General features: G+C 37.3%; 1 protein-coding gene and 1 pseudogene across 1 annotated transcript; one reads left to right on the plus strand and one right to left on the minus strand.

Annotated features, from left to right (window-relative positions):
* Positions 1 to 2124: 2124 nt before the first annotated feature.
* On the minus strand, positions 2125 to 7293 carry LOC116249273 (protein DETOXIFICATION 29-like). Its single transcript, XM_031622495.2, has 8 exons — positions 6749 to 7293; positions 5843 to 6384; positions 5638 to 5724; positions 5372 to 5428; positions 4420 to 4658; positions 3284 to 3402; positions 2441 to 2527; positions 2125 to 2352 (listed from the first exon to the last, which is right to left on the minus strand). The coding sequence occupies exons 1-8, from the start codon at positions 7064 to 7066 to the stop codon at positions 2281 to 2283; spliced, it is 1521 nt and encodes a 506-aa protein (XP_031478355.1). The 5' UTR covers positions 7067 to 7293; the 3' UTR covers positions 2125 to 2280.
* A 6700-nt stretch (positions 7294 to 13993) lies between these two features.
* Positions 13994 to 17277, plus strand: LOC116247399 (protein DETOXIFICATION 30-like; annotated as a pseudogene).
* Positions 17278 to 17349: the final 72 nt, after the last annotated feature.

Consider the following 17349-nt stretch of genomic DNA (forward strand, 5'->3'; position numbering starts at 1 on the left):
TAAAGGTGAACTTTATGTGTTTGCTTGCATGATATAAAGAATTTTTCAATGTGAGAAGTTGTGACGCGTTTGGAGGCCAGCTATTCAAGATAGCAAAATCTTATCAATTCTCTTACTGGGTGGCTTCGCTTATATATATATATCATGATATAAAGAATTTTTCAATGTGAGAAGTTGTGACGCGTTTGGAGGATAGCTACTCAAGATAGCAAAATCTTATCAATTCTCTTACTGGGTGGCTTCGCTTTTATATATATATATATATATATATATATATATATATATATATATATATATATATCATGATATAAAGAATTTTTCACTTCTCACATTCTCTTACTGGGTGGCTTCGCTTATATATATATATATATATATATATATATATATATATATATATATATATATATATATATATGAAATTTTTAGGAATAATTTCCTGCATATTTAATTTAGATGTTGCTTTAGCTAAAGTTGACATGATGTAAGTTTTTTTAAGGCTTATCTCATATTAAAAGCATCACCTTTTACGGCATTACCACGGATGAAAAGGGAGTTGGCCATGTTCCGGGCCTATCTTTGCCCTATAAATAGAAAGACATTCACTTTTTTGTTTGTTAATAAAGGCAACAGGTTTCATAGAAAACTTTCAAATGTATGAGGGCCTGAAGTAAACTTTTCTGGGCCTCGAACATATCAGCAGATAATTTTTCCAATGCTATTTTTGATTCTCTTAAATGCTTACTATTTTCTATCTGGTCAATTTCTAGTGTAAATGCGGCTGAAAGGGTAACAATGTCGTCCAGTGAAAGAGAGTAATATTGGAAAAAAGAATTGGAATTAACGTTTGCGCTTGTCAAGTTAACATAAGTTCACTTTAAGTTGGATCTTTATTTTACAGTTTTTTAGTAAGAAGGAGTATTTCATCCAACTGCTCAACTAAGAGCCAAAGCCCCCACCATTCTTCCTAAGTGCCAGATCTGCTTTTGGTGCATGAACACTTCCCCTATCCTTCAACCTGCATATTCGTCGCTCGATAAGAAGTTGATACCACGAAAGCCCGAAATAGAGAACACACCACTATTTTTCTTTATTCGTATTGGAATTTGAATCTAAATATATGAATTTCTTAAAAAGTGTTGTCTGATTCAAATCCAATCTATTGATATCTCTAGTTGTAATTAAAGATTAAAAATAATGAATTTTTTATATTGGACTATTGTGAAGTTTTGATACTGGATTAGACCTAGAATCGGGCAGGGTTGGGTAGCCGATACCAGCCTTATCGGGCTTGGGCCCCAAAAAACCTGCGTAGGTCGGCTCTACAGAAGCCCAATTTGGCCTGATAACTTGTACACATGCTTTTTGTGGATTCCATCTGCCAACCAGAATTCAGTTATTTAAATCTTGACCATTAATTAGATGTTGCATGCTTTTTGCTTATAACAATACATTCTTCCGTTTTTATTCTGTTAAATATCTGTGCTTCGTTAAAGAATCCGACAAATAACATCGGGTAAATTCGACAAGGTTTTATGACCACGGCAAAGCCCCAAATTTCGGTGAGGAAGCACGAACTGATGTGTAAATTTTTAGTTGAAAATAAGCACTAACATGTAAACGTATATCCTTTTTTGGAGTTTATGGAAAGTGGAGATGTACCCCTCTTCTCTTTTTTATGGTAGTAGGATGAATATGGCTCAATCTCACACTTCTGGGTTAGTCCCAAATCTAGCTAGTAGATATTATTAAATATATATCAGATAGATATTTGATAATTGCTAAAGCGTGTTGACATGATTTCACTGCATTCGATAAACTTGATTTCTCTGCTTTCACGATGTTTTTTCCGTCTGGTCAGACGTATTCTGATCTATATATATCTTGTAATATTTCCATATCTAACTTAACTTGATTAGGCATCTGAATCTCAGCATTTTACTCATGCATTAGGATGATCTTTGTGGCTACCATGCATGATTCTAGCAACTTTTTCAAGGAAAAACAAAGTTTGGGTATCCAACACATATGGTACTTTGTACCACCGCTAGCATAATTAGATAATTAGATCCATATATATATGTGGATCTAATTATCTAATTATGCTAGTGGTGGTATATATATATATATATCAAATGTATAATTTCATTTGGTTGGCGAGAACATGCATGAATAAATGAGGGCCAAAAGAAGAATACATTTATGAGCATAGTCTTCTCTTATTTCACTAGAAAATGGAAAAGGGAATAGGAAGAGCGCCACAATCACATTAGTGATGATGGCTTATTTTTCAGGACCATCATCTGAAGTTCTTGGTCCTCCCCACACTCTGATCCTCTCGGACGCAGCAGAAGCCTGCAAATATAAACCCAGCAATGGAATTGTTATATTCTTTAGTTACAACCAACGGTTTACAATTAAGGTTGGCAGTAATTAATATTACCTCTTTGTTCCAGTTGGTTCTGTAGGTCATGGCAAACAGTATCAGCGATTGTAGGCAGACTCCGATCGTCATGCCGCTCCAAATTCCCTGCAAGAATATACAAATTTGACGGTGATGAAGACCACAAATGAGACAATCAATTGGACAGAGGAAAATGATCGGTTCCTCCCAAGATTCAGGATGGATAAAAAGGTGGCAAAGATGAGTGGATATATCAGATTGTATATTATACGCTTTGAGCTGCTTTTCCTTCTTAATGTTCCCGGAGTTTGATTTTGTTGGTTTCTTGTTTAAGAATGAAATACGAATTCGTTCTTCGAATTCGGCACACACCAATAATCGCTACCGTGCGGTTTTCTATTACCTGTAATTATCAAGAATCTGCTGGCTCCAATAATTAATCATAACGTTTCACTTTTCGATATTTGATTCTGGTTAATTTCGTAGCATACTTGAAACTGGCGCAAAGTTTGGTATTTATCAGAGCTAATGTCATTTCAATTCCTTTTCTCTAATCAACAGAATCTATCCTCAAGAACCGTGTTCTCTCAAAGATGAAAGTAGCAAATAAAATGAAGCCGAAAATATTTCACTATATATGCCTTGACTTTTATTTTATTCTTTTTTTTGCTTTCTCATACTTAGAGATCTGAAACTTAATTTAAGTTCAACAGACAGTTTAATTTGAAAAACCGTACAAAATCAAAATCTTTTATATATATATATATATATATATATATATATATATATATATATATATATATATATATATATATATATATATATATATATATATATATATATATATATATATATAGAGAGAGAGAGAGAGAGAGAGATAACCGTGACTCCCAAGTTCAATTTGTATCCCATGACTAATCCCAATGGAAGGCCAAAGAGGTAGTAGCATCCCACGTTCACATAAGCGACGATTGCTTGCCACCCTGCTCCGATTGCAACACCTGCACGGCAACAGCTTAAACTCTCAATCATATATATATATATATATATATATATATATATATATATATATATATATATATAAATTTGTTCGTACCATTAAATAATGTTGTAAAACCATTCAAACGATCAAACCACTTAATGGTCAGCCGCTGCAGCCTCTCTCTCTTAAATGGATCTTCTTCTAGTAGAGGTACAAAATTAATGTAGAACAACCCATCTTTATTTCCTTGGGAGGGTTAGTAGCACCATTAGAACCTTGATAGATAGCCAGAGATAGGCCGCGCTTTGCAATTCTTTTTTTGAATTTTAATTTAACCAATACAATTATTTTAATAACTATATTTCGGCCCCCAATAAAAACTTTAGTTCCACCCGTGATATATATATATATATATATATATATATATATATATATATATAAAGTCTGTGTGGGGTGGGGGTGTGTGGAATAAACGGTAGTGGCACATTCCAAACCGCTTGTTTGAATAAAGATTGTGACCGAATAGGCGTGCGACCATCTCTTTGGTGCCACACGTCACTGAGTTGGGAAGGTACGAAGATTGCATGCAAGACAATGGAATATTAGTATAATCTATAGCAACATCTAACTAACGGTCAAAATTTGAATCCATGAATTGTAGTTGGCAACCATAATTCAACCCGCAATTGACCACTTGCTTTTCACTGATCGCAGTTTGTCGTCAATTTCTTGTCATCTATGTCACACGAATATATATTTTTTTATTATATTACTTATGAATGAAAATGAAGCATCTCGGCGGTGACATAGACGCCGGCTTCTTCTCAGACTTCCGGCGGTGAAATGCTGGACCGAAGGAACCCTTTGTCAACCTTTCAAGTGCAGCAAGAGATCAGTTTGATGCGGAGGCTATCGAGTATTCAGTTAGCCGTAAGAATTCAAGTTTTGCAGAGTGCAGTCTCCAAGTTGGTATAGATTTAAAAAATTTACGTGGTAATCATGCTCTGCGAAAACAAGGGAGCAGTATGAAAAATACCTGAGAGCACGGGCTGGACATTGTCAATGACTATGGTGAGAGCAAGGAGAGGGGTGAGCTGATTGACCAGCGCTTGCACTTCCTGGCTGCTGGTAAATACCTTGGGGTAGTAATCCCTCAGTATGAGCAGAACGGCAGAGATGGCAAGGCCGATGATGAAGGTGGAGATCACCACGACCACCACTGCAAATTTTGCCTTCCTTGGGTTTCCTGCTCCCAATTCATTTGACACCCTCACACTGCATTAATGCAACAGAACTTACTGAGACTTTTTTCTCAAAGTTTGAACACCGACCCCGTGAATCAGCATTTAATTATTTGATATTATTAAAAAGCTTTTTAGCTTACATATATTTACATATAAATACTTTGAACACAGCATAGGGACTCTTCTACACGTATACATACAAATATGTTATATGTCATATGTACTTAATATGTTATAAATATGTTTTTCGTCATGATACGAACTAAAAGTTTTAGATTTTCTTATTTTCAGTTGTGACTAGTTTTCACAGAGAACAAGCCATGCTCATATTAGGCTCGCACCTGCTGACAAAGAGGCAGCTTGATTCGTGACAGTGGCTTGCAATATTTAAACAATACTTTGGTCTTCCATGACGTACCAAGTAGAGAAAGTTCGTGATTAATTTATTGCGTGCGTCTCTGCTTAATCATATCCCAAGTTGCTATAACAATAATAATAATCTCCACAAACCCAACGATGAGTTGTCTTGTGCTCAAGTATTTTGTTCTACGTCCGGGTAACAATATTGCAATATTGCACTACATTAATACATTTTTAATTGCAAGTGAAAATAAATTAATTTGTCTACCATGTCTAACTGTAAAAGATTATGTAGGCAACGTTGAAATAAATATAAAGAAAAGACATTCACAGAAAAATCTATGTGTAGTTCTAGAATCATGTCAGCTTTGACCGTTGCCGTACCTTATTGCTGCATTTGAGCCAAACGCTACCATTATTGTCCAACCTAAGATGTTCATGCTGCACATGCGAAGAACAATTAAGCAGAAAGCAGCAATTCAATGGTCCAAAAAGAGTTCAACTGAAAATGAAATGCAAGTCGCTGGATTTTTAAAAGGCAAAACATGTGATCAGAAATGTTTGTTCCTGATGCTATCTTTTGATGTCTACTTCTCTACATCCACCAACAAAAGGTGGAGAGAGAGAGAGAGAGAGAGAGAGTCAGTTACCAAATGGATAGTGCATCTACTGAAACTTCAGGGTTGCTCAAATATCCACCAAATAGAATCAACACCATGTAATACCAACACTCTAGGCTGAAAACCCAATTCATCGCCGTCACCACCACGATCATAATAATAGAAACTATGAGAGCAAGAATAATTGGACGATGCCACTAAAAAGATGTAAAAGGTAGATTATTGTATCAAATACCAGAGCATGATGGCAGATGCCAATGAAAGCTTGAAAAATTCCCAAAGATGAGTGAAGGCCTTCCATGAGAACCCGGTCCAAGCTCGGCCACAAGTGCCAGCGAAAATGTACACCAATTGAGCAATAACAATGAACCACCAAGAGGAATCGAGCACCACAGCAGCACCTACCAGTCCCCACCCCAGCTTTATGATGAGCAACCAACTGAAGAAAGTGTGGAGGACCAGAGCAACAAGTGATATTAAAGCCATGACCATGATCTTGCTCTGAGCCTGCAGGAATTTGGCTATGGGAAAGTTAATGGAATAAGCAAAGAGCTGCGGGATCATCCATATTGCAAACGTTCCTGCCGACTCTGCAATCTCCGAGGCCTGCCCAATTAGTTTCAGAAAGGGAGTAGCAAAGATGTAAAATATACAAAGGACAAGGGCCGTGGAGTTCAGGATGACCCATGATCTCTGCATGTAAATCCCAAGCATGTCAAGCTGCCCAGCCCCGTAGGCTTGTCCGCATAGCGTTTCTAATGCACTTCCCATTCCTAGCTACAAAACAAAAGATGCAAAAGATCAGAGAATGGATCATTGAGTTCAGAACAGATAATCTATAAAAGATGTTGATATCATGTAATGGATAAATTGTGTTTGATCAATGCGTCACAGAATGCCTCACAGACCATCCTCGACATATACAGCTTAAAAACTCCCTTTTTGCATCCTAAAATCTCATATTCTGGAATGCATCTGTTTTCTTGTTCTACTGGGACTTGAAGTACTGTATTTCACCCATCTGAAACCTTGGCACAAAGAAGCGACTGTGGACCAATTCTGGATGTGAAATTGATTGCTGAAAGATTACCCCTGTAAGTAACCATGGTGTGGAAGAAGGAAATTGAAAAGAAATCAGTACCATAACACCAAAGGAGAACCCCGCAATGACAGAGTTCTCCATAGAAACGGCGGCAAGCTCGAGGGTTCCAACGTGTCCAGCAAAGGCCTGAGTGATCGCTCCCAGTGAATACTGGCACAGGGACGTGAAGATAGCAGGCCCAGCAAGATACCACAGTTTCTTTGATTCGGCCCCAAATTGGAAGAAAAACCTCCCTGCTCTATTGATGGGCTCAATGTCCCCTTCAAACTCCACCGTTCCACTTCTTCTGTTTCCATGCCCACCGTCGGCTTTACCGAGATTGTCGTTCAGCAACGGCCGTTGGTTCTCTGCTTCCATGGCGGAAAATTAAGGAGAAACACGAACTTTTAATTTCGATACGTTATCGGCTCGTCTTATGACCCTGCAACTAATGGCCTGAATGCCTGATAAGCTCTGAAGAAGACACATAAGGCCCTTCATCTCTCATGTCAAAGACGACGAAGAAGAAAAGGTCTTCTCTCGTTGTCGTGAGAAAGTGATTGCATCGTAGTCGGTGCCACACTACCACTGCTTTAGAAAGGTATGTGGCTCTGGACCAGTCTTGTTGGATGGGAGCCGTGTGCCGCGCAACATGGCCAATTAGAATATTATGCAGTGACGTGTACGGTAGTTTGTATACATTCCAAAAAACAAAACTGAGAGTTCAAGAATGTCTATGAAAAAACGAGAGAGAAAGTTTTGTATGTTGTTTCATGTATATTACAAAACCTATTACTAATATGTATATGTTTTCTTTCAATAACAAATAAATATGAAATAACAAATAAATATAAAATAGTGTTTATGAGATAATTAGCTAAACAACGGACGGACGAATGTATGAGATAACATGTATAAGATAATGTTTATGAGATAACAAAAAATTTTGTAAGATAATAAAATAACATACATATATATGAGATAACGAGAAACATAAGTATAAGATAATGTTTATGAGATAATAAGATAATGAATGAGTGTATTAGATAACGTTAAACATAAGTATGAGATAATAAAATATTTATGAGACAATGAGATAATACTAAAGTTTTTTTACTGCTTAAATAAGAGGTATATTGGTCATAAAGATTTACCTTTATAGAATCTCAAATTTTCATTTTGCAGTATTTAATATTTATCCATACAAAAAATTTCGTTTTCTATTAATCATGAGCTTTTTTTGTATGGTGCACCATAAGATATTATATGCACAAGGGCAGCGTATATAATCAGCTTCACCCGTAGGTAGGCAATTTCTGTTTTGAATTCTTAAAACATCAATGTTTTCTATAGAGACAGCACTTTGAGGTACCAAAGATGAGGAGTTGGATGAGGCCTTATACTGTAGGATGGAGCTTTATACTGTAGGATGATGAGAGGTTGGGACCCAACTTCAACGTTCAACTGAGCATTAGGTCACCCCTACTCACTCTTGAAAAGATTTAAGAACAACAGAAGCACATAGAAAATAGAAAGTGTCTTATATTCTATTTATATTGAAACATAAAAAGGCATGCAATAGGTGTTTAACTCACTTAGATGACAAGCATGGAATTTGTAAAGTACGAAACCGTATGATATTGTGCATTTTAAGTTCTTATATAGCTGTTCAAAAAATGTTAAGTCAAAACTTAGCATGTAAAATGCATGGAGTATAAATTCTTGCTTAACTTTGTCCTATGAGTTTGAGACGAGTTTATGAAATCTTAAAATTTTTCTGACTATGAAAATGGCCATCAGGTATTAGCAAATGTAGTCGAATTTGGTTTCCGAATCAAATTGAAAAGCCAAGTAACATAGTTTATTGGCAAATAAAATCAAAATCAATCGAATCAAAATCAGAATCCTTTTTTGAATAGGAATGGTTCTAAGTTATTTTAAATTTTAAAAATAAATCAAAAGGAAATAACATTGAACAAAAAAAAAACTTAAAAGTAATATAAATTCATGAACAGTTGAAAAAGAAATAAAACGCGACCCCAAGGACGGGGGGATTCCCTGTCCTTTCCTTTTATTTCCAACCAACTGAGATTAAGCAACGGGTTTTTGGAAAAAGCTACCGTCACAGTTTTTTTTTTTTTTATATGGGAAAATTAATTGTGCTTCTTTTTTTTAATTTAAACCGGAAAAAGTACCACTCCAGTAAAACAGTAAACCGTCACCAAAATTTTCTTCAAGAGCGTTGCAATGTACAAGCAAAATCGGGCGATTCAGGTTGAATCACCGATTCTGATTTAATTCAGGCGATTCTTTAAAAAATCATCCGACTTTGGAAGAGCCCTGAATCGCGAAAAGGAGCCGGTTCAATTCCAATTGGCCGATTCGGAAAGATTCCATCTGATTTTAATAATTAGCATATAAGTGAGGAAGCTCGTGCGTCTATGCTGGTAACACGACACGTGGACCCGACAAGTAAATGAGAAATTGGCTTGCTCTTGTGTCCAATCAACTATGCCCTATTGTTGCCTTTTGGTGTCCTTTAAACTAGTAATTTCTAGCTGGATCTGTATTATGTGAAATTTTTCGCGTTTATTTTATTAATAATATACATTTTATTATAAAAATATATATTTTATATTTCAAAATATTTTTTTAGTTTAATCGGGTTCAGCCTCGGCTCGGATTTCAAGCATGAGCGGGTATGGGGCCGGACCTACTAATCATATATATTTAGATTCCCTATTGCGTCCACATGCACTAAAAATAAAAGGAAAGCTGGCTTTTGTGGGAATATGTAATTGTTTGGCATTTTAATTTCCTTTTTTCTTTTTTCCTTTTTTTTTTTTTACTCAACAGTACCTATGTTCGCAAGGCTGTGTTAGTAAATAAAATTGAGCAGAAAATGTCTGACCATATATAATGCCACTTTTTGTTTTATTTCTCAAACTTAAAGATCTGAAACTTAATTTGAGTTCGACAGACACAGTCCGACCTTTCTCGATCGGACTTGGAGAACCAATTTTCATCCGACTAAGCAACACGATCTCTGCATTATAAAAGGTCCGAAACCCCAATCCATCTAAACCACGTTCACCTTCCCGGTTTTAGTGAAAATGACAAAGCTTCGCTGTTCTCGAATTACTTCCGAATTAAAGTATTTCTAAATCTTGGACCAGTGCATCCGCTGAAGCGAATTCAACTAACGGTCAAAACGAACACGAGAACAGAAGCCGGCAGCCGGCATCTACTGGCTCGGACCTGACCGGACTTTTCTTCATCGGTTCTGATGTCCTCCATTAATATACGCTCGTTTCTAAGACAGGCGTGCCACCATTCTTCTTTGGTGCCAACAAGTCATTGAGTTGGGAAAGTATGAAGACTGCATGCAACTCAATGGAACATTAGTATAATCAATAACAACATCCAACTAACGATCAAAATTTGAATGCATGAATTGTGGTTCGCAACCCGAGTTCGCAACGAGCTCACTTAACTCATCGCAGTTTGCCGTCAATTTCAGGTCAGCTACCTCACACGACTATTTTTTCTTATTATATAACTCTTGAACGAAAATGAAGCATCTCGGTGACAAAGCTCGAACTGGTATTTTCTCCGAGTTCCGGCGGTGGAATTCTGAACGAAGAAGACCCTTTTCAGCTGCAGCAAGAGATCAGCTTGGTGGAGAGGCAGTAGAGTATTCGGCTAAAAAGGAAGTCAAAACAATATAGGGAAGTAAAATTTTGGCAGAGGGAGTCTCTAAGTTTATATAGATCTAAATAAATTTGCGTTGCCGAAGGGACCTTCATGTACCCGCCTCTTCCGGCGAGCTTTCCCAAGGTCCCCACGAAAACAAGACTGCTTTCCGGCGACCTTGCTCCAATTTTCCCAGTGATCGAGAAACCTGGTTATCGGCCTTCAACCAATCCCTGCAGCCGTAGTCCATCGTCTAGGTGCCACATTCATATTCCAGAACGAGTTAATGAATTCCACATTGCTGCATTTAGTAGAACGCGCAACTCTAGAAACCTGCAGCACTAATTGCAACAAGCAAGTCATCTTGTAAAAAGGAGCATCACTCACCAAAATACCTTACTTATAAGAGCAGGGAGTAGAAAATTAAAGGCCGGCACAGGGCCGGGTACCCAAACTTCTTAATCATATCCCAAGTTGCTATATATATATTAATAATAATGATAAGGGTAATGATAATAATACTAATAATGTCCACATATCCAATGATGATTTGTCTTGTGCTCAAGTATTTCGTTCTTTTGCTTCATAGTTGAGGAAATAGTTTTACAATACTAACTAAATTATATAATTAAGATATATATATATATATATATATATATAAACACATTTTTAATTGCAAGAACAATTACACTATTTTGTCTGTCATGTCTACCTGCAAAAGATTACCAAGTGAATGCTGAAATAAATATAAAGGAAAGACCTTAACAGAAAATTCAACAGTGTAGTTGTGTGTAAGTGTACCTTATTTCTGCATTTGAGCCAAGGGCTATCATTATTGTCCAACCCAAGATATTCATTCTGCACATGCGACGAGAAGAAACAAGTAAGCTGAAAGCAACAATTATCTAAAGGAGTTCAAAGGAAAATGACAGTGGGTGGGTCTTCAAGGGTGCGTCAAACTAAGAAAGAAGTTTTCAGGAAAAACTTTTCAACACCATTACACACACACACTGGAAAGTTGAAATGGACACCAGAGGTCTGATTCCATTTTTCCTTGAAAGGAAGTTCTTTCCATCCTCACATTTCCAAAAAATCAAACTCTACCTAAGAGATAAAGCATGTGACCATAAATGTTCTGTCATGAGACTATCTTTTGTGTCTTCGTCTCTGCATCCACTGATAATAAACAAATTGAAGGTTTTCATTTATTTGAGGCGTGTGTGTGTATGCATGTGTGTGTGTCTGTATGAGAGAGAGAGAGAGATAGATTTGGTAACTATTTGAAACAATGTTTTTTTAGTCATTCCACTTTTTTCGATATTTTCTTTTTTGTCCTTACACAAATATTGGCTAAATTTGTAAAAGTATAGTGAGGAATAGCCACTCTTTTTGTCCTCAAGAAAGTGCTCTTAAATACCGGTAACAACTTTATTGGCCTGTTCAAATAAAGATCTATTACGCATATATACTTTCCAAATTGTACACGTATCTCAACTCATAATTATATGTTAGACTATATATATATATATATAGAAACAATTATATGAACTTTGGATAACTCGCCACCCCTCTGGCTCTCTCCTATATAACTATCTTACGGGAACATTTGGTAATAAGAAACCACATCTCATCAATCTATCTCAAAAATTGAGAAAGCTAGGTAAATAATTCATTCAATGCTGTAAAGTTTGTGTATGTGTGTCTTACTTCATAAGAAGAAGCAATATGACCAAACTTGTTTTCCTTTGGGTTTTGAAAGAAGAGCTTCTCAAATTCAACAACTTCGATCTGACAGAAGTGACATAGTTGACATGAAATTAATGGCAAACTGGTAGAGAGCGGGATGAGTTAAGTGGGTCCTAATTTGATCGTTACATGATTTTACTGCTCATTTAATTAATGTTCCATTGTTTTATATGTGTCTCTGATTGCTTAACAATATTCAGATGAATATGACTCAATCTCACAATTTCTAGTTCGTCTGGGCCAAATTTTAGGTAATAGATATGATAAATTTAGATGGATATATTTCACAGTTGCTCAAGCATGCTTTTGCGTGATTTCATTGCATTTCAAACCATGATTACCATAAGAAAGCCCACTTGAATAAGCATTCATCTAACCAATTATTGTCGGCCCAAGTTGGTGGAGCTATCAATCAGAGCAGAGAAAAAACCTACACTGCCAAAAATTACGAAGTTTTCTGTTGAGGTGACTGACTTTCTAGCCCAAGTGAACCATCTTCGATTTGATAGAAGAACTTTAATGTGCCTTCGACTTGCGGATCAAAGTTCTGACGCCGCGCAGAAGGTGTGATGAAAAGAATTTGGTTTGTACAAAATTTCATGCACCAGTATGGTTAATGAACAAAATGTTCTCGTTTTAATGAAAAAAGAAATTTTATGTAAAGATAAAGCTAAAGACCAAAAAAAAGTAAAAATACTCAAAAGACATTTTTTTTCAACAATTTTCAATAATAACTTTTTTTTTTTTTCTTTTGGCGTATGCACCGAGCAGTGAACCCAACTCAAACTCATGGTCAAATCCATATCCGAGGCACATTGGATCAAAAGGCGACTTGTTCAGTTGACTTTGAGTTAAGACCGAAGTCTGGATCTCGTTTTGTTATTTTTGTTTTGTTTGGATTACAGGTCTGATGTTCATTGTAAAGATCCATGTATTTAGATCTGTATTCATATAACTGGATCCAGGTTGTTCTAAATATGTGTAACGGAATTCAGACCCATAAACAAAATCTTTCTCGATTTAGAGGGTCCGCCTGCGTTTCATTCTATGACGAAGTTCCGAAACTCAGCACTACCGGAGATTAGGCCTCCACCCTTTTTATTGATCAAAAATTGCTATACAAACATACACAGGAGCAAGAATTTATAGATACCTGTGTCTAGCAACAATATCAGAGGAGCGATTATCTTGTACAAAACTGATTCTATGACGTATGGTCGTGAGAAGACCCAAGCTGGGCCAGTTGCATGCACTGCCTTCAACCTGTTTAAGGATCCAACTTAGCTACATCTATCACTGGAGGCAAGAACAAAATTCATGTCATGGCTGAGACCAGAGTTCTGCAAAAAATTAGTTAAAATAATGGAGGCATCCTTATAGTAGGCCCTGCCACAAAACCGAGATGCAAACCTTACATTTTCATTGCCTTCCTTCCTGATGACATAAAACGATGACATTACTGTTGCCTTTCTTAGCAAAAAGAAGTAGACCAAACACTCCGATCTAGGCTGGATACCTCTCCCTAAACGCCAATGTCTGTCCGCGTTTTCAGTTTTTTACCACGACCCATCACATTGTCTTCTTGCAGGAGCAGCATTGGTTTTTCGTCACTTGTGCTTTTACCTCATACCTTTAAGTTTGTCACAAAAAACGGGGACGAGTATTAAACGGTGAGGAAAAAAACAGGTAAAATACGGCAAAGTTTTATATATCGAAAATAAAACGGGAAAAGTTCGGCAAATTTTTAAAAAAAATTAAACATTTAATACATCTTAAAAATTATAAAAAATTATAAAAAATAATAATTAATAAAAAACGACAAAAAACGGGAAAATAATGGCAAAAAACGGGAAAATAACGTATAATATGGGTATTAAACGTGTATTATACGCGTTTTTTGTTTTTTGACGTTTTTTTTTAAAACGAGAATAGTACGGGTATTATACGGCAAAACAGTTTTTGGCGTTAAGTACGCGTTTTTTTTAAAAAAACGACGTTTTTTGTGACAATGGGCCTTTAACTCTATAATGTTTGCATCTGAAGGACTTTTCTTTATTCGTAGCTTCTTAGACTCGCCCTCCATTTGATTTTCTATTGTCTTTCCCTCCACTTGCCATTTTTTTAGAGTTGTGTTTAAAGGTTGTGGCTTATGTCTACTTGATAGCACATTTGAAATGAGCGCAACAATAAAGAAACACCTTCTACTCGCAATATCCCTCTCCCTCCTGCCGACTTCCTTCCAAAACCCACGTTGTCTAGTTGGCCATCCGATTAGGATTAAGATCTGATTATCCTAATCCATTTACATCACATCAGGTCCTCTGCTGTTTGTTGTTCAAGTGGTGAAGCGTGGTGAAGCGATTGGTCGCAGGCGGGTACTCCGGCGGACTGGTACGTGTTCGAATTCGCCCTTTCCCTTCTCTGCTCATGGAAGGAGAGGACCAACGGCCCTTGCTGAATATGGTAGCCATGGAAACGGGAGCACTGGAACCGTGGAGTTTGGAGGGGACATTGAGCCTATCAATAGCGCAGGGAGATTTTTCGTGCAATTTGGTGCTGAATCAAAGAAACTGTGGTATCTTGGAGGGCCTGCCATCTTCACAAACCTTTGTCGGTACTCCCTGGGAGCAGTCACTCAAGCCTTTGCTGGGCATCTGGGGACTCTCGAGCTCGCCGCCGTTTCCATGGAGAACTCCGTTATTGCAGGGTTCTCGTTCGGTGTTACGGTACCATCGATTTCTTTCTCCTTATCCCCAGAACGGATCAAGAATCTGACTTTTCTTCGTTTCATATGAGGGAGCCTCCCACCATTTTCTACAAAGCTTTTCCAATCAAATATTACGTAAATTGAACTGCCTTCGTTCCCTTCTGATTCATTCTTTCTTTGGGCTGATACGACTTTAACTACGATTCTTTTACTATTTACATGCTAAAATTGCCAAGCACTATTCTGACCTCAATGATCATTTTTCGAATCTGCATTTTTTGGCTTGTAGCTAGGAATGGGAAGTGCACTAGAAACAATATGTGGACAAGCTTATGGAGCAGGGAAGCTTGACATGCTTGGGATTTACTTGCAGAGATCATGGGTCATCCTGAACTCCACGGCCCTTGTCCTTTGTATATTCTACATCTTTGCTACTCCCTTTCTGAAACTAATTGGGCAGGCCTCGGAGATATCAGAGTCGGCAGGAACGTTTGCAATATGGATGATCCCGCAGCTCTTTGCTTATTCCATGAACTATCCTATCGCCAAATTCTTGCAGGCACAGAGCAAGATCATGCCAATGGCCGCAATAGCATTTGTTGCTCTGGTCCTCCACACTTTCTTCAGTTGATTGCTCATCATAAAGCTGGGTTGGGGACTTGTTGGTGCTGCTGTGGTGCTCGATTCCTCTTGGTGGTTCATTGTTATTGCTCAATTGGTGTACATTTTCACCGGCACTTGCGGCGAGCTTGGACCGGGTTCTCATGGAAAGCCTTCACTCATCTTTGGGAATTTTTCAAGCTTTCATTGGCATCTTCCGTCATGCTTTGGTATTTGATACGATGCTTTAATTTGTTTTTTAATCTTACTAATCATACCCTGCAATTGTTCTTGCGTTCTCACTGCAGTTTTATTATCATCATGACGGTGGCGGTAATGAATTGAGCTTTCAGCTTAGAGCGTTGGTATTACATGGTGTTGATTCTATTTGCTGGATATTTGAGCAACCCCGAAGTTTCAGTAGATGCACTATCCATTTGGTACGTAAATAAGCCTGACCTCTCTTCTTCTTCTTCTTCTTCTTCTCTCTCTCTCTCTCTCCCCCTCACTCTTTCCAACACCCAAAAAAGAAAATCTTCACTGAAAAACTGAAGATGTAGGGACTAGGGAAGCAAGGGCAGAAGAGAGGCTAACTCATTGAACATTTGTTATCTCATTTTTTACTTGTTTGTAAAGATTTACGTTCATATTGATGTAATTTTTTTGGTCTACTTCTTTATCGCTTCCAGCTTACTAGTTTCTTCCCTTCTGCAGCATGAATATCTTAGGCTGGACTGTCATGGTGGCCTTTGGCTCAAATGCGGCAATAAGGTATGATTTGGGAACCAACAAACCCACATGATCTACTTGCAACCAAAAAGTTACACTTATTAGAGTCCATTTAATAAATGAAAGATTTTGTAAATTGTATTGTGAATCTTCCCCAAAAGTTGGGGTAAATTCATGTAACACTTTTTTAAGGTATTTCATAGATTTACTTTAATCTTTAAACCATATTCATAAAACATAAAACATGTACATGCTATTCTACCTGCCGAATATTGTACTCTTAGGTTTTCATTGAGGTTTTTCTTTATCTTTATCTTTATTTTAGTGCTGACATGACCGGGTTTCGTCGGAAGATGCTGTAGACAAAATAAAAACATTTGCAATATAAGATTCATCCGACAACCTTTGTTTATACTCTGGCGGGCTCACGAGTTTAGTGAAGTCAGCTGTTTCCGAGCCTAATTAAATATCACCAGTGGTGCATTTCCATAAATGGGACTTGAGGACTGAAGTACCTAAATTATTGGTTTAAATAAACTTTGTTAAGGCAAAGTCGGATTAGCTTAATGGAAAAAAACATCCCAGATCCTCAGCCATGCTTCTGTTAATAATAAATATGTTTTTGGCCGGGAATGAAAACAATATGCCAACAAACATAGGAAACGATATCAAAACGATCAACTCAAAGGTGTATATAGGTTGGACCAGGATTATGTGAAAAAACATGTCTTTGATTCCCCTGAACCTTATGCCTCTATGTTTTAAGGTAATGGTTCACGGTACTTAAATTGAACGATACACCACTGCAAAAGTACATGAAGAAGATGTGATTTATGTGATTGACTTTCCCTTTTTATTAATACAGAAGTTCAGTATCCAAAATTAATTGAAGAATGTTAATATGAGTAGTTTTTGGTGGCATTAATGCAGTGTGAGGGTGTCAAATGAATTGGGAGCGGGAAATCCAAGGAGAGCAAAATTTGCAGTGGTGGCTGTGGTGATCTTCACCTTCATCATCGGCCTTGCCATCGCTGCCATTCTGCTCATACTGAGGGATTACTATCCGAAGTTGTTCACAAGCAGCTATTGGATGGGTTCGAACTTCTTGGCTTAATGCATCCTTTGAAGTAAATTGAACTGACGGTCAGCAAACGTACATGAGAACTCCAGCCGGTAGCGCCGGATG

Source organism: Nymphaea colorata, chromosome 2, assembly GCF_008831285.2.
Source record: "Nymphaea colorata isolate Beijing-Zhang1983 chromosome 2, ASM883128v2, whole genome shotgun sequence".
Taxonomy (NCBI): domain Eukaryota; kingdom Viridiplantae; phylum Streptophyta; class Magnoliopsida; order Nymphaeales; family Nymphaeaceae; genus Nymphaea; species Nymphaea colorata.

Bases quoted from the DNA above. Each gene is read 5' to 3' on its own strand.
- LOC116249273 (XM_031622495.2), bottom strand. From the start codon at position 7,066: ATGGAAGCAGAGAACCAACGGCCGTTGCTGAACGACAATCTCGGTAAA. The intron at 3,403-4,419 runs GTATTTTTCATA...GTTGCCGTGCAG, and splicing joins TGTCCAGCCCGTGCTCTCAG to GTGTTGCAATCGGAGCAGGG. The intron at 2,353-2,440 runs GTAATATTAATT...TTATATTTGCAG, and splicing joins GAACCAACTGGAACAAAGAG to GCTTCTGCTGCGTCCGAGAG.